A 20,506-nucleotide genomic window follows, 5' to 3' on the forward strand; every position below is an offset into this window, starting at 1 on the left:
TTCTAACTTTATATCAATCAGAGTTATTGTAAGAAAAACAACAATTAGAAACAAATACATAGCATAATAAACATTTGCATTAGTTTTCAGCATTTTACAATATAATTTTTTATAATTTGCCCATTGTTTGTGTGGAAATTGATTGCTATTTGCAAAGTTTCTTAAGGACCTGAAAACAGTTCAGCCTTGGAGTTTAAATGACTTGCATGAAAACATACCCCCCCCAAGCTTGACCCCACTCAAAAAATATTTGCTTCATTTGTTATGATATAATTGCATGTTTTCTTAGCTTTTGCTGTTTTACTGTATTGTCTATCTGAAGATGGAAAAAAATCTGTATAGGCCAATTTATGATAAATGTGGGGAAATGTTGTTTGTGACATGATTCTAAGTAGAGATGGTAGCAATATATTTATTAACATAATCCTTCAGCAACAAGTAAAAGGTAGGTTATGTGTTTCAACTATCCCCTATGCTGTTACTTTTTGACTGTTTGATTTCTCACATAAAATAATTGGCACATGGACAAAACTGTTAATAAATCAATCACAAATTCAAGGATGGTTTCAGGTGTCAGTTATAGGGATGGGTTCCATGAAATTTCGGTGAACCAATTCGCCAAACCATCGAAAGATCATAGGAAATTATAACAGGTGGATTCACAGAATTCCCCGGGAATTCTCCTGTTTGCGATCCCCGGGGCCGTGGCTGCATTCATTGAGAAGATCCAGAGCACTAGAGGTTAATAAACCTCCAGTGCCCCGGGATCGGAGTGGATTCTCAGAGCTGCAATCATTCTTGCAGCTCTGTGAATCCTGTTTGCGATCCCCGGCACTAGAGGTTAAATGGGGACAAGTATCTCTTTTCAAAACCTCTAGTGCTCCTTGATTGGAAAGCTTTCCTCAGCCAATCAGAGAGCAATAGAGGTTTTGAATGGGGAAACTTGTAACCTTTTTTTTTAATTCGAGCTCGATCGGTGAATATTCACCAGCCATTCTTGCTTACAATGGCCCAATTCGCCGCAAGATTGAGTTTTAAAAAATTGCTTGCTCATCCTTAGTTGGGTAATACTTTGGCATGTTAGTTTTTTAACAGCCTACCCCTATACCAGGTGCCTGGTCAGAAAAACAGAAAAACAAATATTTATTGTATAACAGATAACAAGACATTGTATGCCAAACTGAATTAGTGAAAAGGAACTTGAATACTGAAGCTCAACATCACGTAGGGAATATACTAAGGAATCATTTCTAAAATGTAACAAAAACACACCTTCCAAAATTATGGTACACTTTAATCAGTGAGCCAGTGTCTCAACACGATTTGTACATTATGAACTTCACTTTGATGGAGTGTGAGGCAGGGTTTCCATTCAGGAGACCTATTTAAAGATGCACAATGTGCATAAACCTAATCCCTTTATGTAGTGCACTTAAACAACAGAAATTTATATGATTTCATTCACTGTTGTGTTACCAGCACTAATTTGGAGATTTTCAAAGGATGACTTCAACTTAAAGGGTTGATTTACTAAAGGAATGTCAGATGATAATGAACTGTAGAGAATTTGCACTTAGCTTAGTGACCTTTTCCCACTTTACCCACTCAATTATGTGCAAGCAAAAATCATGTTCTATATGTATATTGTTTATGTCCTTGCACGTGTTTGGGTATTTTTTTCAATCTTCACTGTTTTCATCTGCCCATGTTTGCATATTCATAGTCAATAGTGAAGATTCTAAGCCATAAATCATCTACAGCCCCCTACAGTCACAAAGTCTGATTGAACTGTTTTATACCTCATTTTTAGGACCACCATTGTTCCTTCACCATGTTTCCTTTTTTCACCATAATTATAGTCCTCTATACATAGTATGGCTGCATAAATATTAGAGTTTCCTTATAATTCTTTTTTGGCCTTCCCAATAACAATCTAAACATCAGTGCAGCCTTATGAGTAAATAAGGTGCACAGGGTATTAAAAAAAAGATTTTTTATTTCCTTCAGTTCCTAAAAAACTGATGGCTCTTCATTTTGAAAATTATGCAAAATCTAAACATATAAAGTTTAGGCCAGGTTTATTAAAAAGTTCTGAAACCTTTTTAAAGAGAAAGAATGACCTCTATCCCCCCCAAAGGAAACCTGTTCCAGAAGAAATATTGGCGTTGCCAATGTTTATTCTAAAATGTGTGTTGCCTGGCTGTCATATTTATTCAATATTTATTCAGTTGCTTCACTACTTTTGAATGACTTGCACTGAATAAGCAAGCAGTTTAAGAATGTCAGACTGAAGTCAGAGTTACTAGTGTACATACTTGTTCTAGGTCATTCCCTTAAAGTACATAAACTATTAATTCAGCCAGATCACAATATGTTTTTGAAATGGTGCTAAGTGCTAATGTAACAAAGACATTTTTTGAGCAGATCTGGCAGGAACAGAACGTCTTGTAGCAGACCAACTTATTATACTTTATGGCATCAGTGAGAAGGAAGGAAGGCAGTGAGGCTTCTGTAACACAGCCTCCCCCCCTCAGCAGTCAGAGGAGAAAACTTAGAATGCAAGAAAAGCGAGGAGGAAGGTAGTGTTACAGAATACTCACTGCCTTCCTCCCCACCTTTCTTGCATTCTAAGTTTTCTCCTCTGACAGCTGAAGGGGGGAGGGGGGAAGGCTGTGTTACAGAAGGCTCATTGCCTTCCTCCCTTCCCCCTTCAGCTGTCAGCAGAGATAGCAAGTCAAGTTGAAAACCCCCAAGTCGAGTTGCAAGTCATTCATTAGGCGAACTAAGTCGGACTCGAGTCCAAGTTGCGTGACTTGAGTTCCAACCTCTAGCTTCTGCAAAGCTCTGTGAATGTATAGTGTATGTGTATATACAGTACAAGTCAAAAGAACTGTGTACCAACCTTACCCTACACTACAACTGATGATCTCAAACACATAGGAAGGCAAAAAGTAAAATACCGTAAGTGTTTGGATGTCTTCAATATTAATTTACATTTTTAAAAAATATTTTTAACATTTTTTTTACATATTTAAAAAAAAATAAAACTTTAAAAGAAAATATGGAATGAGGTGTGTCAAAACATTTGACTGGTACTGTATATCTGTATGTAAGTGTGTGTGTTTAAATATATAAAAGCTGAAAGCAGAGAACCTGTAGAACAGAAAGATGGCAGTTTACTAATTGTTTGTTTATGTTCCTTATCATTTGCTCAATAAAAATATAGCTTTGGTATTAGCTTTGCACAACACGAGATGTACAAAATCAAAAGCACTACCTTTAAATTCTACAGGTTCCATGCTTTCAGAAAATAAATAGTTTGGCAGGTGTTTTACTGCAGAGTTTTATTTGCAAAATAGAAATATTGCAAACAAGGATATGGGAGCAAAAGAAATAAGCTTGAATTCAGCAAGGGAGAATGAATGGGAAAGTTTTGGAGGCCTCCCATTTTGTTGCAAATTATATATAGGATAAAAAAATTTGCGTAATTTGCTGCTTGGTAAACTGTTTACCCATTTTATCTTCACATAATTGGATACGGGAAAAGATTAAACAAATTATTGTGTGAGGATTCCTAGCTCCTTTAGTAAATCATCCCTAATACATTGGAAATAGATATGAAACTGGCACTGGAATGAAAGAGTCTAAAACAAATGCAACATTAACATCCTATTCATAAAACTATGACTTATTATGCCCCACATAGCACAAAGTGCTGTTATTAATGCTATATACCTGCTTTTTTTTTAAATTAAAAGAGCAAAGTGTGCTCTTCTTTTTTTCCATCATGTTCTACAACCACACAAGTCTAGGTCCAAGACAAACAGAATAAACAATGCTTTATATGAGCATGTTTTAATTAATGCGCATGTTTTGCTTATGCTGTACCAACAATTTGCACCAAGAGGATATTTATAGCAGAAATATCACAAATGATTAAATATTTCCTTGAATTACATCGGTTTGTTCCACGTTTATACCAACTCTTGCCTAAGCATGGCATTGGCAACAAAAAGTTTGAAATAAGAGGGATGTTGTAGACTAAATTTTGTTTGGTCACCACTTAATTTGAACTGTTAACATAAAAAAAAAAAACACAGTTAAATATTAACTGTTGGGTATTTGGTAGCAACTATTTAACCATATCTAATATTATCCTTACATATAAACTTATCATTGTTAAACAAAAGTGGAAACGTGGAATAGACTTAAAAAGATGTACTAATGATATATGTTAGTGGATTCCTTTATAAAAGAACAGGAAAAGGGAATGCATTAATAACTAAAGAAAAAAATGCATTTTACTTAATAACACAATACTCTGTATTGAGCTGTCATCTCTTCAGTGTATTGGTATTGTATTCCATTCCTAATTGGGACATTGCAACTCCTTGAAAATGCCTGTTCTTGTTATGTGAACTATACAGTGTTGTCCCCCTAAGGCTGATCAGGCACAACTGTCTAGTATGTGCTTTGTATTGTGAGGATTAGTGAATGTGCAGAATTGTAAATGGCCAGTCACCATAAAAGCAGACTTTTCTCAATATTTGATAAATAAACCCTTTTTAGTTTTGCAGCTTAAATGATCAACATAATTTCGCAATTACCATTTATAAATAACAACTGTTATAAGAAATCATTTTATTTATGTTATTTATCAATCTTGGAATCTAAATTGAGGGTAATCATTTTCTTTGATTAAATGGCATTATATAGTATTTAACCAGATGAAGCTTTACCCAGCAATGTTCATTTTTTGCAATGGCAGGATAACACAAACCTGGAGTATTTAGCTTTCAGCTAGGGACAGCACCTCCAGGAAATTATTTTTGTATGACAGTGCTTAGGTTCAAAGCCCATGATATCATTGCATCACCTTTGTGAAAAAAAATCACCTTGATGATGGTGTTGTAGCTTGTTTTGGGCTTTTTATCAGCAATTTAATGGTAAGACCTGCAATTCTCAGTGGCATGATGCTCGGTGGAACAAACCAGCTCAGAGGGTTTTGAGTAGGTTTATTCTATTACTGCTGTCTACTTGTAGTAAGAACTGTCTAAATTGTATATATTTTAGTATACCAGTCTTAAGATTTAGTAGCTTTTTAAACTTTTCCCCTTATTTTCACCTAGTGATTCTTCTAAAAACAAACCTTCCCTTTTCGTGTGACAATACTTACTGTACTGTGTTTATTGGGCAGCACCATGGCTTACCCATAAGCAGGAAATGTTTTAGTAGTAAAGAACATCTCCCCCTCTTCTTCATAACACAGGACTGTAGCAATTTAGGATTAACCTGAGCAGAGTTGATAAGATTGTAGTGCATCAGGGGCCTTGTATTTGTCTGCTCACTGCAGGAAGTTCCAAGCTCACTAGATTTCTAGCAGCATCAACATGTTTTCTTACTTATCCAGCAGATGATTCAAAAGTATATAAAATAAACCAAAAGGGTGAAGTGAAAGTAGTTGTTTAGCAAAGCTACTGTTAATGGCTTTATTTTAGACATGCCATTGTTTGTATGGATGCAAACACCTGTGTACACTTTGGTGTGCGATAGGGTTCAGTGAACTTTGGAGGTCACTACTTGAGCACAATCAAAGCAGCCACGTGCTATACATTAACCTCCAAATCATACTGCGGTTGTGCCAGATGCATACTCTTTTCCAGGGACAAAACTGTTTAGCTTTGCAGCCCCAGGATGTGCTTTACAAGGCTATGTGATGCTGGAAGAGATGTAGAAAACTGTAGCTTTATTAAACGCTACTTACGGAGCATTGTCACGGAGTTAGGATCTATTACAAATGTTCTACAGCTGCAAGTGGGGGTGTAAAATCCTATTTGTGGTTTAACATTTTTTTTGATAATTTCATTCTGCAGGTCTGAAGACCATTGTGGGTGCCCTTATTCAGTCTGTGAAGAAACTGTCAGATGTAATGATTTTGACAGTGTTTTGCCTCAGTGTCTTCGCTTTAATTGGTCTACAGCTTTTCATGGGCCATTTAAGACGGAAATGTGTTGTTTGGCCGGTCAACATGAATGAGCAGTATTTAGCCAATGGCAGCAAAGGTTTTGACTTTGATGAATACGTGAACAATGAAAGTACGTGTGACCTTTTTAATGACTATACATTTTCATGCATGCAATTGCCATAATAATGGATATTGGTATTATACCCATATATACTTCTTTATGATGAGGCCTGAGACCATTGCAGGTCTTCATTGCAATGCACATTGTTACCTTGGTATGTGTAAGTGACCTAAAAGATGCAGGAACTAAATAACATCACAAGTGCTTGATATGGCACATTTTTTAATATTCTGGAAGATTTGTTATTTTGAGATTTCTCTCATCTGTTATAAATTATCCTTTGCTGTATATATGTAGCTGATGGATTGTAGAGTTTGTATTGGGAAAGATAAACTGTCAATTACAAGCTCTCATCAGGTCTAGCTTGAGATATTGAGGAAATGTAGATTACGTGCAGGTAATAGAAAAACACATCATATACATTGCTTGCATGCATCATAAGAGCAAGTATAGATGAATATGTCATAAAAATTTATAACCCGAGAAGACTGCCCATAGCGTGTGGTGTTGATAACCATTTTGAATGGCACAACAGTACACCTCAATGGCCCTGAATTTTAGTGTTCCAAAACCCAAAATGTGAGCATATGTACAGTCAATGTCTCTGCAAACTCGTTTAGCTACTGGTGTGAGACCTAAGGATTGCTTTGGGAAACTCTGGGTTAAATTTTTTTACTTTATGAGAGAAATACCATAAACCGGTACTCCTACAGTGTATAACAAATGTTAAATAATTTAAAGTTAAGTTTAATTTTAAGTTAATTTGAAAATATATTTACTTCTAGATTTTGTAATATTGTTTGTACACTTTTCAGCAAACTTTTACAAAGTTCATGGAGCTGTGGATCCATTACTTTGTGGTAATGGCACAGATGCTGGGTAAGTAGTCCATGTCATATTCTTGCTGCATGCCAAAACGTTAATTAGGAAATTTCATGTGAACATTACCAAAGACGAAATTACTTTGCCAACAATATAAGTTAGCCTTAATAGTTTAATCTAGAAAGTTATTAGTTATCTGTTTGTGTTTTTTGTGTTGTTCTGAATGTGTGTTTATTAAAACACTACAAAAAAGAACTTTTTTTTATTTGGCTGCAAGGTATTCCAGTCAATGTATTTATAGCTTAGCTGGTAGCGTTCGATTAGTAAACCCCTCCATTCCTTTCACTGATGGAAACGAATGAATAATGCTTTTCAACTACAGGTTTCACTGTTCTTAGAGAGATCTTCCTAGGATCCCATAAAATGCCCAGAAGAGGACACATAGCTTTACCTTAACTAACTTCTTAACTAAACCTAAGCCTATTAAGCATTATTGTGCATTTGTTTCAAAAGAATAATGGTGGCTGTATTTTTCTTTGAGAAAACTTTTGACCCCAGTGTCATGCTTTCTGAGTTTTGACACTCAGTAAAGCCATGCTTGTTCACAGGTCATCACAATTGGAGCCAGATGCATCTAGGCATGTAGTATTTTCTGGAGAAGACCACAGTTGCAACTTTATTTCTCTTCTCGCATTACTGGTGTACTTTAAAATGTGTTAGATACTTAACTGAACCCTGGTCAATTAGGCCTTTATCCAAAAATGGGTAAAAATAGGTTTTATGTTTTCAAAGCAGCAAAACACACAAAGTATTTATGCTCAAAAGACAAGTGACTAAGCCCGTCAGTCAATAAACATGAAGATTTTGACTGGCTCAGTGCATTTGCATTTGATTTGCAAAGAAATCAAACTTTCTGCATCATTTGACCACCTTTAATCAGTAACACAATCTAATAGCCACAACCCATGCAATATTTTTTTTAATCCCACTGTGGTGCAATCAGTCACTGCCAACATGAGAGTAGCAACTGTGCTCTAATTCCAAGAGCAGTGCAGCATTGTTGTTACCCTATTACAAGAAGTGTAATTATGTGGATTTCAATTGCAAGATTAACATTTGTGAGACTTTGACGGGGTCTAAGAGAAAACTGTAAGTGCAAATGTACTTTTAATTGGTTTATATAACATATTATTTATTGGGAGGCCAAAGTTTTACTTGCACATCTCCCACCTAAACTGATTTAAAGGGATAATTTTGCTAAACTTGCTACTTTTTACATCCCCCACTTTCAGGAATGTTCTTCACTATTTTCTTTGGTCTTATCTATTGGCTCCTACATCACTATGTTATACAGTAGTGATGTAAAGAGCAGTTAAAGGAACCACAGCATGCAACTGAGAACCAGGTATTTAACATAGTAGTGTGTCACATGCTGAAGGTCCTTCAGTAAGCTTATCTCTTCAAGATAGAGTGTGGCAGCATGGGCAATGTGATAAGTAAGTTTTGATGTTTAAGTTTAGGATGGGCTTTTTTTAGTTTTTTTTACTTATATCTTTAAATTGCAACAGGTTAAGGAATTGAAGTTTTTCTTATAAAATGATTTTACTGTGTAAAGAAAATGTGGAACGGGATTCCAATGGATATTGTCCCTCCAGATTCAGCAGTATTAGAAATGGCTGAATGTTTTCCACAAATAAAAATATTAACGTTTACTTTTTAAAGTTTAAAAATACATAATAGAATATCTATGCAAGGGTTTTTGTAGTTGACTTGGGTTTAGGAAAGATCAAGGGTTGATGATATGAAGGATTTGTAACAATGTAAAATGCTTCATAGACAAAGAATCCAGTTAAACAATACAACGGAGTTCCAGGTCAGAATCAAAGCAGACACCAAACAAACCATTAGTCTGTACCCCAAATATATTTTTAAATTGTACTTGTATTGCCCAGAGCAGAACCAATGTAGGTATACACATTTTTACTGTTCGTTCAGTGTAGTTATAAATCAAGCATAAACTTTTTTTTTTTTAGGTAGAGAAGAAAATGTTTAGAACCAGTGTTGGGCATTTATTGCTTTTGTGTCCCTGAGAGATTTTCTTCTGTTAGACAAATTTTAAAGTTTTTACAAGCAGAAATAAAAGTCTGATAAATTCTTTTCTCCTCCCAGTTTTCCCAAAACTTAACACTTGATTTGCCTGTTTTAAAGAATAAATAAATGTATGATTATATTGATCTAAAAACTTATGTTGGAAAAAGAAAAGAAAAAAAACCTTTTTCGGCATATAAGCATGTATTCTGCTTATGCTATATTGAAGTGTAAATTATCTTTGTTTTTAGGCAATGTCCAGAGGGATATACTTGCATGAAAGCGGGCAGGAACCCCAACTATGGCTATACAAACTTTGATACCTTTAGCTGGGCTTTTCTTGCCTTATTTCGCCTTATGACTCAGGATTTTTGGGAAAACTTGTACCAATTAGTAAGTAATAATAATTCCTCTATTTTTTATTTTATATGTTTTATATTGTTTTTTCTTCTTTAGTAGTAACACTAGTGTGCATGAATGATGAAAATAATGACAGTACAACAGTAACACACCCTGAACTCCAGTCATATTTACAAAACTACTAATTATGTATTCTAGTCTACTAGTTATGTTTTCACAAATTCACCAAATATATATTTAAATGTAGTTAGTTTGAATATCTGCTTTGCATAATCCCCTACATCTCAGCATTGAGACATGAGAGAGTGCGGCAACACAAGAAGCCAGTACAAAGGCTGTTTGTACTGGCTTCATGAGCTTGCATGAGCTTGCAGCAAACATGCTGATGGGACAGAACAGGTAAAGTAGAGGGATGGCTAAATTAATGTGCGCCTGTCCCTTTGCTGCTCATTTTTGAAGGTGTACTCCTGACTTAGCTATGTTCTTTCAGCCACAGGTACCTGAGCTATATATCTAACCACAGGAAATTACAGATCATATGACCTTTAACATAATTCCCTGTAAATGTAATTTATTGACTGTTTTAGTTTTGTGATGGCATCATATTGTGGGCTAAGTCTGAATTTAGGATAATGAGGACAGTTCAGTATGTTAAAAGTATAGTGGGTGGCATATGTCACCAAAAGTCTTCCTTATCCACGATAAAGCAGGCCTTCCCAACTTAGTTTATTGTTGCCACTTTGTTCAAAACCAAAGCATATATGTCTAGGGATATGGGGCACATTTAAAAAGCATTTGGTCTTACCATGGCTATTTCATATATCAAGAAAAACACATGTATAAAACACAGCAACATGTTACAATTGAGTGTAACACCTAGCCTGCATTTGGACTAATTTCTGTAAAAAGAGATAAAAAATAATCAGGGAAAGTATCTTTAAATCATGAAGCATTTTCTGCAGCATTACACAATGAGTGGCCATAACAGAGAGGCACCCATACCACTCTAGGTCTATTTTATTAGGATAATGGTTATAAATCACTGAATAGGCTTCCGTTTGTGAGCAGGTAGCAATAGTTGAAACAAAGATTTATTTAAGTGTTTACCTACTATGAAAAAAAGGCTGTTCATTAATTTACAGTCATCACCTTGTGAAACCAGATTTAGTAAAATAAATCCAAGTTTATTTTCAGTGGGCATTGAGATAAAGTTTATATGACATTGAGATAACATTTTGTTTATTAAAAACCTATTCTCATTTTAATTTAGACTCTTCGGGCTTCTGGGAAAACATACATGATCTTCTTTGTTTTGGTCATCTTTGTTGGTTCATTTTACTTGGTAAATTTGATCTTGGCTGTGGTAGCCATGGCTTATGAAGAACAAAACCAGGCAACCTTGGAGGAGGCAGAACAGAAGGAAAATGAATTTAAAGCAATGTTGGAACAACTGAAGAAAGCTCAGGAAGAACAGGTCTGGCTTGCCTTACAAATCATTTTGTTGTAATCCTTTTTTCATGTTAGATCAAAGACGAAATTTTACCATAGATTTTTGCAGAACAGCCATTAATAGGTAAATTTATAGTACAATTCTTGAACAGAATCCTGGATGTAAAAAAACAAGGTCATTATTTTTAAAAACATTAATAAAGACAAATTGTGGCATTGAATATAAATGTTAATTGGGTACTAGTAGTCTTTAATGTATAATACCTGCCTTGTGTATTATGTGAAACATTTTTTTAAACTACCTTAGTGATGACAATAGTAGTTGCAGTCCTTTCCAGCTAAGCATCAGAACACCATTTTCTTTGTCTCTCAGCTCCCTTTTATACTTGTTTGTGATGTATTCAATATTTAAACCACACAGGGCTGAGATACAGTTCTACAGGCCAAATCATTTGTAGACATGCTTCCTCTCAAAGATTCCTTTTTGCCAAAATACAATGGGGGCTGTAGTAACCGACATGAGTTCTGATTGCTTGGTCCCGAGTGCACATGATCTCACTCTGTATATACAAAGACATGATTTTAAATGCTTTATGTTGATTTAAAATGATTTAAATTTAAATGATTTAAAATGCTTTAGGCGGCAGCAATGGCCACCTCTGCTGGTACTGTTACCGAGGATGCCGTGGAAGATGAGGAGGGGGATGCAAGGATGTCTCAGACGTCTTCCGAATTTTCCAAGCCAAGTTCTAAAAGTGCTAAAGAAAGAAGGAATCGTAGAAAGAAGCGGAAACAAAAAGAATTGTCTGAAGGAGAAGAGAAATGTGATTATGAGAAGGTTTACAAATCAGAATCAGAAGATGGCATGAGAAGAAAAGGTATTTGGTATCCTGACAATAGACTGGGAAGAAAGTTTTCAATAATGGATCAGGTACGGTGGATAATATATAGTACATGTTACATTTTCTTTATGATTTTCTTCTATCAGAATGGCCACGAGTATGTGCATGCATTTGTTTTTGCACAGCAGGAATGTGCACTCAGATCATTACAGCCAGCATAGGTTTGGTTGCAATAAAAACACCTTTGCATTATTGTTTAGGTATTTTTATCTATTAACCTCCTGGGCGTTTCACTGATGTTGGGATTTCTGTATCAAAAGCGGTACACTGTTTTTCATGAAATTTTTTTAAATTGTAGACCTGTAACTTCCAGAAATATGTCTGAACAAAGGTCTAGTAGATATCCTGAATATAATAAAGTTTGAAACACACAATCATGTAAAAAAAAATTACTTTAATAATAAAGTTAAATAAAAAAACATAAAAATCAGCTTAAACAAGAATGCATAAATAAATAAAAAATACTGAAAATGCAATAATTCGGTATACTGAATAGTACTATATTTTTCTAAAACACCTCCTTTTGTATTGAATCCAATACAAAGGGATTTGAATTTCCCGACCTGCCTCCCGCCCACACCGATGCATGTAGCGACGTCACTGGGAAACCCCGGAGATCGTCTCTGCACACGATGGGAGAAGACAGAAGAGGACGGATGTCTCCAGAGGAGCTGCGGGCACAAGGTAAGTGTTTTTTTTCTGTTGTAATCTGATTGTCATACAGTGTTGTATGACAATCAGATTGCACTGTAACACCTGTTTCTATTTTTAGCTACCCCGAACCTGGTACGGGGTAAACGCTTTTAGCAAGTTTTCTTACCCCGAACCAGGTTCGGGCTAACTGCCCAGGTGGTTAAAGTTCATTGCCAATGCTACTGGCCTACAGTTATTGATCATCATGGCAAAATATGATTTCATACCACGTATCAGCAGTACACATTGGTCATAACCAATCCGCAAATTATTTTTTTCATTGCTTGCTATGCCTACTTTAAGAATGAATATATTGCAGCTCAGTAGGGTTGATTTACTAAAAGAGTTTAGGTTTTTCACTTGTCATTTTGCAAATCAAATTTAATTTAGCTTACTGCATACTAAAATTGTGTGTGTTTTTTTAATGTTTTTTTCCATGTGAATGGTTAGTCTTTGTAAAGTGAATTTTCATCACATTTATTATCCCCCCCACCCATAAGCTAAATGAACTCTCTCTTGAAGAGTTATAATTTACCTTGTTTAATTAACCACCTAACAATGCATGTTTTTGTCACAAAATAAAGAAAATTGACTTCGGAGTAGAACATTTTGGCTTTCTACTGCCGTAATTCTTTTCCGCTTTGAAACTCAAAAACATATTACATTTGTCATTGAAATACATTTTGTTTTTAAAAATGGTGTAATTTGTGTATACTGCATTTTTCATTGTACTTGCACAACAGCCCCGTTAAGAAAAGTCAAGGAAATAATAAAAATAATTACACTAATGCTTATGTTTAGTAGATTACATGGTGGCTTGGTGGTTACATCTGTGACCTTGCTTCTTTGTTTTTAAACATAAATTCCTTGCAATAAATATTACTTCAATATATTTCTTGATTGCAGAATCATAATTGTATATAAACTTTTAAAATTAAAATAAAAATGGGATAAATGTGGCACTGCTATTAAACCACCCCATATAACTTATAAATTTGGGCTAGTAAAGAATAACAGTATTCAAGACCTAATAAGCATCTTGAATGTAAATGGTAGTAAAAATACGATCAACAGAATCAGTAAGATTGGGAAAAGTTTCAAATATTTGTGTAGGCATACGTCATATGTGTTTTGCTTGTGTAATTGATATTAATTTCTTTCTATATTTCAGTCTTTGCTGAGCATTCCAGGCTCTCCCTACCTGTCCAGGCACAACAGCAAAAGTAGCATCTTTAGTTTTCGAAGAAGTTTCAGAGATCCTGAGACTGAAAATGAGTTTGCAGATGATGAACATAGCACTGTAGAGGAAAGTGAAGGCCGAAGGGACTCTTTATTTTTACCAGTCAGAGGTCACAACCGGCGGAACAGTTACAACAGTGGATACAGTCAGGGCAGTCGATCCTCACGCATCTTTCCAAACCTTCGAAGGAATGTGAAACGCAGCAGTGCAGTGGATTGCAATGGAGTGGTGTCATTAATTGGTGGTCCCGGTGCCAATATTCCTGGTGGACGTCTTCTGCCTGAGGTGAAAATAGATAAGGCAGCTACTACTGACAGCGTAAGAAAGTCAATAAGTAGTTTAGTCTAGGCATGGCGGTCAACCCTTGTGCTTCCTGTATGCCGCCCTCAAAATTACAACCGGATCCTTCCCTGGTGGAATGAGTATTGGTTTTCCTAATACTATCTAACCTTTTTAACCTTTTACTGTATCCTATGTAGTAGCCTTTTTATGTTATATTTAGTTTTCTTACTAAACTTGTTTTGAAATGTCTAACCTGGTGGCAAAAACATGCTGGAAATTTACACAATAGACTTTTTTCATAAAAAAAAATACTTTTTTTTTAATATGATTTTAACCCCCCTAGTGGTATTCCCGAGTGTGACTCGGGGTGGGAAAAATTGCAAAAAGCGGTAACCCCGAGTCACACTCGGGGTACCTTTGGGGGTTCCTCTTACCTTATCCCCGCTCTCTAGTGGCGATCTCACGATCCCGCTGTGATGGCGGGGCACTTCTCCGTCGGGGGGCGTGGCCGGGCGGGAAATTTAAAAGCAGATTACAGAATAATCCCCACCAGTAATCCCCGCCCGGGCCCCCACCACCCCTATGCACGCATCTGCAGTTTGATGCGATGCACCATGCAGGATTTCTGCTTGGTGCATCGCATCTAACTGCAGATGCGATCACCAATAGTAAATCCAGAGGGTGATGCCAGCGGCGATTTCCCGCTGGCAGCACCCCCTGAATCTACTCCCGCTGCTGTCCTGCTCGCATCTCCCGGAGGGAGGCTGATCTCCGGGTGATGCGAGCAGGAGAGTGAGCAGTGGGGACATCGCCTACCGCATGACCCGGAGATCAGCCTCCGGGAGTAGGGGGTGTCCTCGCTGCTCACTCTCCTGCTCGCATCACCCGGAGATCAGCCTCTGGGAGATGCAAGCAGGGGAATGAGCAGGGCGTGGAGTGATGGATTCTGGGGGCGGGAAATTTAAAAGCAGATTACTATGTAATCTGCTTTTAAATTTTTTTTTTACAGTAAAAACACATCAAAACATTTAATAAAAGTATACATACATATTGTAGTGCACCAAGCATCATTGCCCAGTGCCCTGATTTACATTTTGCACGCTAATTGCCCTGACCTTGATCTGACCTTTTACTGACTTTTTGATCGCTTCCAGAATTGAAGTAATTTTTTTTTCCTAAAATCTGCATATAATTTATAATAATATTTATCAATTATATTGCACCCTTGTTTGGAAAATTTCAGTAAGAAATTTTTGATAAATTTTTTTTTTGATAAATTACATTGTTTTGGGCTAATATTTCATTATTTTTTATAATAATGATTTATAATTATGTATTATTTTATAATTTATGATTCTAATATAATAAATAAATATAATTATACCCGGGAGTTAATCCTAAGAATTACAGGCCCACAATATAAACAAAAATTTCTACGCAACAAAAATAGGATCACTTTTTGCATCAAAAAATGACAGAATTAGAACGCTAGGGGGGTTAATGTTTATGGTGTGTACCTGTTTCTTTCACATTCAATGCAGGCTTTTTTGTCTGCATTTATATGTAAGCATAAATAATTATAAAGCCCAATTCTTCATTAAAGAATCTATGATGTTTTTGTTTGTAAATTCCAGTTTGCTTTTGTTACTTTAAATACCCAGTGACTGAACTATCTCCTTTCTTAGTTATATTATCATTTACTACCTAATCCAGATAGCATGTTAGCCTAATTTATAACATTTCTGATTTCCCTATCTAACCTAGCATGGGTTTTCAAAGAATAGCATGATGCATGTTCACATAAACAATGCAAAACACATAAAAGGAAAAGAAAAGTACTATAGATGGAAGACTTAAACATATACTAGAAAAGGTTTGTTGTAAAAACAGTATAAAGAAATCAATCAGTTATTGGCTGGCTGGAACTGAATCAATGGGACATGGCCACAACTGATTTGGCTGTGACCACGCTTTGTAATAAGGCAGCTGGGATGTTAACAAATGAAACAGTTAAAGAAAATGATGTTGATTTTAAAAAATGATAATTTTAATGTCATGTCAAAGTCAGTTGTTTTAAAGTAAAGTAGTACTCCAAGCTCAAAGTTATAGCCTTTTTTTTGTTTCTCTTACCATCTTGAGATTTCCCTTCACTTTCTTTGTTGTCAACCAGCTGTTATTGTTGACATGAACAAGGTTTTTTTTACTGTACCTCACCTCATATTTTAAAGAAAAAACTTGTCTCCAGCAGATAAACACAAATTAATAAGGAAGAAATGGCACAAGAAGCAGTTGTGCTACAGTGCTGCAGTGCCCAAGTGCGTCAGTCTTCTGCTTCCTTTTCACTGTCCAATGCTGTGACAAATCAGGTCTAAAGACTAGCTGAACTGTCTGATAGATCTGTAAAAGTCATAATACAACACACATACATATGTATAAAAGCATAAATAAAGTAAATATTTGCGTGCTTTACTACCGAAATACCAAACGGAAGGATACATGCATTATATTATGCCATGACCTTTTTTAGAAGGTAGCTTTAAGATAGATGTAGATATGTTTTGTATCATCATGCAAAATGTCTAACTTTTGTCTTCAAACCACATCTATAATTGTATTCTGGTAAAGTTTTCAGATAGATCACCATCCTTCATTTTAGTACCATTCTAGGACATTTCAAGAACACAACATACTAAAAATCATAAAACTCATGTATGTAGTTAATGGCCAAATCATATATTAGGTCTTATCAGTTTATGTTATCATTTGTTAATTCCATTATGCTATTTTACAGCCTTCAACAGAGGTACAGGTTAAAAAGAAACCTTCAGGATCCTCTCTTCGGGTGTCCATTGACCAGCTGAATGCATCATTTGGAAAGAAGAACAGAGCTAACAGCATTCTTAGTGTCCTTACACAGACGATCGTGGAAGGTATATTGTACATTTTTGTGGGTCCTATTTACATTCTACTTGTTGCCAAACAACATAAATGAAATGAAGACAACCTTAGTTGCTAGTGCATACCATGCTAAACCCATGCTACTGTTACACCTTACTATTCTCTTGAGAAGATGGCCAGAAGTGAAACAAGTTGTTGGGTTTTGCAAGGCAATAGTTACCTTTTAGGAGGATTGGATGGATTTAAAAGAGGATAATATTGTCATTATTACAGTATATCTGATGGTTTTTCATTTTCTACCGAATATGATTTATATGAACAGAAATAGAAATTGAAAGGAAGTATTTTTTTTCTCTGGTTAAAAGGTGTAGTTGCATCACTACAATGTGACCAGAATTTTTGTTACATTTCTTCTTGGTGATATGAGGATAATGGGTTTGTTGTTGTTAATGATCTCTATGTTTATTCTGTCTGTAGAACTTGAAGAGTCTCAGCGGAAGTGTCCACCCTGTTGGTATAAATTTGCAGACACCTATTTGATATGGACATGTTGCCCTTTGTGGATACAGATCAAGACAATAGTAAACTTAATTGTAATGGATCCCTTTGTGGACTTGGCCATAACTATCTGTATTGTTCTCAATACTTTATTCATGGCAATGGAACACTATCCAATGACTCCTCAATTTGAAGGCGTTTTATATGTAGGAAACTTGGTAAGAGTTTTAGTTGAGCCTCAAAAATTGGCCAAGATTGCATGCTTCTTAACCATTCATTGACCTCTAAATGTGCACAAAATGTCATAATGGTTTTCAATTTTGGAGGAGGTGGGTCAATGTTCACTTCCAACTTGGGTCTTAATCACTATCTGTACTGCCTTTGGTTTCTTCACTAGAGAGAAATGCTGGCTGCTAACAAAGGATTGAAGTTCAGATGTAGAACATTTCATTAAAAATAAGGATACATTGAGAATGCTTCCCTGAGGGGGATAATAAAGAGTTTAAAACACATTGATGCCTAGTTTTACTTTCAGATGTGGAGTTGCTAGATTTAGGTAGATATTAGCTTGAAGTTGTATAATAATTAACCTAAGCATTTAAAAAGATGCGTAGGGGCTAAAAGCCTTATAAACTTTCAAAATAGGCAAAATATTTTTCAGGCCTGGTATAGCAGCAGAAACATACCTTTTTATTAGTTTAATTCTAAATATATAAAAATTAAATAAATAAAAAGTAAAGATGATCAGACAATACTATCTCTGCCCACTGAGCTTAGATGTGTTTTTTTAAGATTCTATTTGTGTTGCTTTAGTTCGTATTATTCATACCATGGCCCAAGTACCAGAGCTGATGTGGGTTGCCGGTAATCATAATTTGTAAACGAGTTTCATTCTAGCCTTAAAATTACCTGTCCCAAATCAGCCTTTCAATGTACAAACTCCTCTTTGTATAGAAATTGTGGAACCTTTGTGGAGGTCCAATGGAAAAGATTCTGATAGGTTTGCTGTGCATCACTTACTAAGGCTGGGTCTACACGGACTTGTTAAAAAAAATGCATGTAAACGTTCCTATTGCGTTTATATGTGTTTTTATGCATATTTTTTAGCATTTTAAAGCTTGCCTTTAAAACGCTGGAAAACACCTATGCCCGGGTTTTCTGTTTTTTTTGTGTCTTCACCACATTTTCCTATGTTTTTAACTAATTTGCATATTAAGTGCACCCTGCTGCGTGCTCTCCCCCTTTACTTCCATTAGGATCGTTTGTCGTCCATCGTCCGTGGATCCGCCAGGATGGTAATTCGGACAATGGACAACTGGCGCTGTACACACGGCAGATTCTCGCCCGATATTGGCCAATAACCGTTGGTCGTGTGTACGTAGCTGAAGCCTAAAGCTGTCTTAATCTCAGCAGATGGGGGGTAGTGGAGTATAGGACCAGGGAGGGCAAATGTCTTCTGAGAATATGCTTCTGATTGTGCAGGTGTGATACTAAATGTGCACATTGTAATGTACAAATGTAATCATCCATACTATTTTCTTGCAGGTTTTTACAGGAATTTTTACAGCAGAAATGTTTCTGAAGCTGATTGCAATGGATCCATACTATTACTTTCAAGAGGGATGGAACATATTTGACAGCTTTATAGTGAGTCTCAGTTTAATGGAATTGGGGCTTCAGGGTGTGGAAGGCCTTTCGGTGCTACGTTCCTTTCGATTGGTAAGTCTTTTTAATGTTAATGGAAAGCCTAATCCAATGTTTCCTAAAATTGTATGGACAACAGGTTCCCTTTTATATTTAGTTTATTGTAGGTATACTAACAAAGTGATATCTAAATGGTGCATTTGGATAACTTTGCTTTACTTAATAGGAGCTTTATTCTCCTTGACTCTTGGTAAAAATAGTTCATCTAGAGTTTGTTATGCAGATGTCCCAACTATATTTCTTTAAAACCAAGTAACAGCCAAGGTTTAAACAACAGTACCTAATAATTCTGAAACTTAAGACCTACAATTGCATTAAGAAATTTAAAGTATTGTCTAAAGGGGAAGGTAAAGTAAATCTAAATTACAAAATAATAGAAGCTCCCATTGTCATTCTCTTCTTTTGTGAATGCTAGGTCCCTGGCTGTCATGTTGAGGCTTTACCTGTAATATATGTAGTCTTCGGGTTCCATACGGGATAAGGACTGTAGGTTTGTGCTTATGTTGAATTTGTATGTAAGTCGAAACAGGTCCATTTTTTTAATATATGCAGTTAGGACAGATGTTTGTCTCATTAGGCAGTGAGGTGTCAGTTACTGTATAAAATCCATCACAAATAAAGAAAAAATTTTTTTATGGAGCCTAGACATTCATTAACTTTTGGAGCAAGCTGTGTTTTGATATGCAAAAGAAACAACTGCAAAGTTTGTCTTGGTCATTAAAGAGTTACAAGATCTAACAGATCAATTCAGCTCTTAAGATCACCCACAACCTCAGCTGTGTTTACCAAAAGATTTCTTTTGCAAGTCATCTAAACCGCCCTCTTCCTCTATCAAGCCTCCGTCCTGCACACGAGCGAGCAGGGAATTCCCCATTTGTATCTAGGAGTCATCTGTATGTCGGATGTCTTTAACTTGGGGATTACCTGTACTAGCTGCATTTCTGGCTTGGGTCAAGTATAGAGATAAGAAATTGTAACAATTTTCTGTACATTATTTTTGGGGCTGGCACCTAAAAGTATTGAAGTCAGAACCATGCAACTAACATTTTTAGAAGGAGGTATTCAGTGGCAGCCCCAGTACAGTTGCATAAACCTGGTGCAATGAAAGATACATTTATTACAAAAAAAGAAATACAACTATTGCAGTGACTAAAGATCCTCTTCACAGGGCTGTTTTAGCTCCATGGACCCGGGGTTCACATGGGGCTCAGCCTGTGTCTCTTATGCATGCTTCTCGCAAGGGCTCAAAGCTAATCCAGCAGAGCCTCTTCAGTTTCCCAACTTTTGTATAGTGGCTATAAGTATGCTAGTTTCAGTGTTATGAAGATATTTGTTTGTAAAATTACCGTATTTTTCGGCGTATAAGACGCTCCGGCCTATAAGACGCACCCAATTTTAAACGAGAAAAATCTAGAAAAAAAAGATTCTGAACAAAATACTAAAAAATCACTCTGTGTCAATGTATCGCCTTCTAATCACTCTGT

General features: G+C 35.9%; 1 protein-coding gene across 5 annotated transcripts in view; it reads left to right on the plus strand.

The window, feature by feature from the left end:
- Positions 1 to 20,506, plus strand: part of SCN8A (sodium voltage-gated channel alpha subunit 8) — an 82,338-nt gene that overhangs the window by 36,456 nt on the left and 25,376 nt on the right. For 3 of the 5 annotated variants that reach the window (XM_072406889.1, XM_072406912.1, XM_072406897.1), the window contains 9 exons: positions 5,874 to 6,095; positions 6,902 to 6,965; positions 9,248 to 9,389; positions 10,627 to 10,830; positions 11,446 to 11,736; positions 13,572 to 13,958; positions 16,714 to 16,852; positions 17,298 to 17,536; positions 18,864 to 19,037. In XM_072406889.1, coding sequence (XP_072262990.1) covers positions 5,874 to 6,095; positions 6,902 to 6,965; positions 9,248 to 9,389; positions 10,627 to 10,830; positions 11,446 to 11,736; positions 13,572 to 13,958; positions 16,714 to 16,852; positions 17,298 to 17,536; positions 18,864 to 19,037 — 1,862 coding nt within the window. The remainder of the gene's footprint in view (positions 1 to 5,873; positions 6,096 to 6,901; positions 6,966 to 9,247; positions 9,390 to 10,626; positions 10,831 to 11,445; positions 11,737 to 13,571; positions 13,959 to 16,713; positions 16,853 to 17,297; positions 17,537 to 18,863; positions 19,038 to 20,506) is intronic. The other 2 variants (XM_072406904.1, XM_072406919.1) reach the window with 1 other exon arrangement.

The sequence above is a fragment of the Pyxicephalus adspersus genome, chromosome 1 (genome assembly GCF_032062135.1).
Source record: "Pyxicephalus adspersus chromosome 1, UCB_Pads_2.0, whole genome shotgun sequence".
NCBI classification, from domain to species: Eukaryota; Metazoa; Chordata; class Amphibia; order Anura; family Pyxicephalidae; genus Pyxicephalus; species Pyxicephalus adspersus.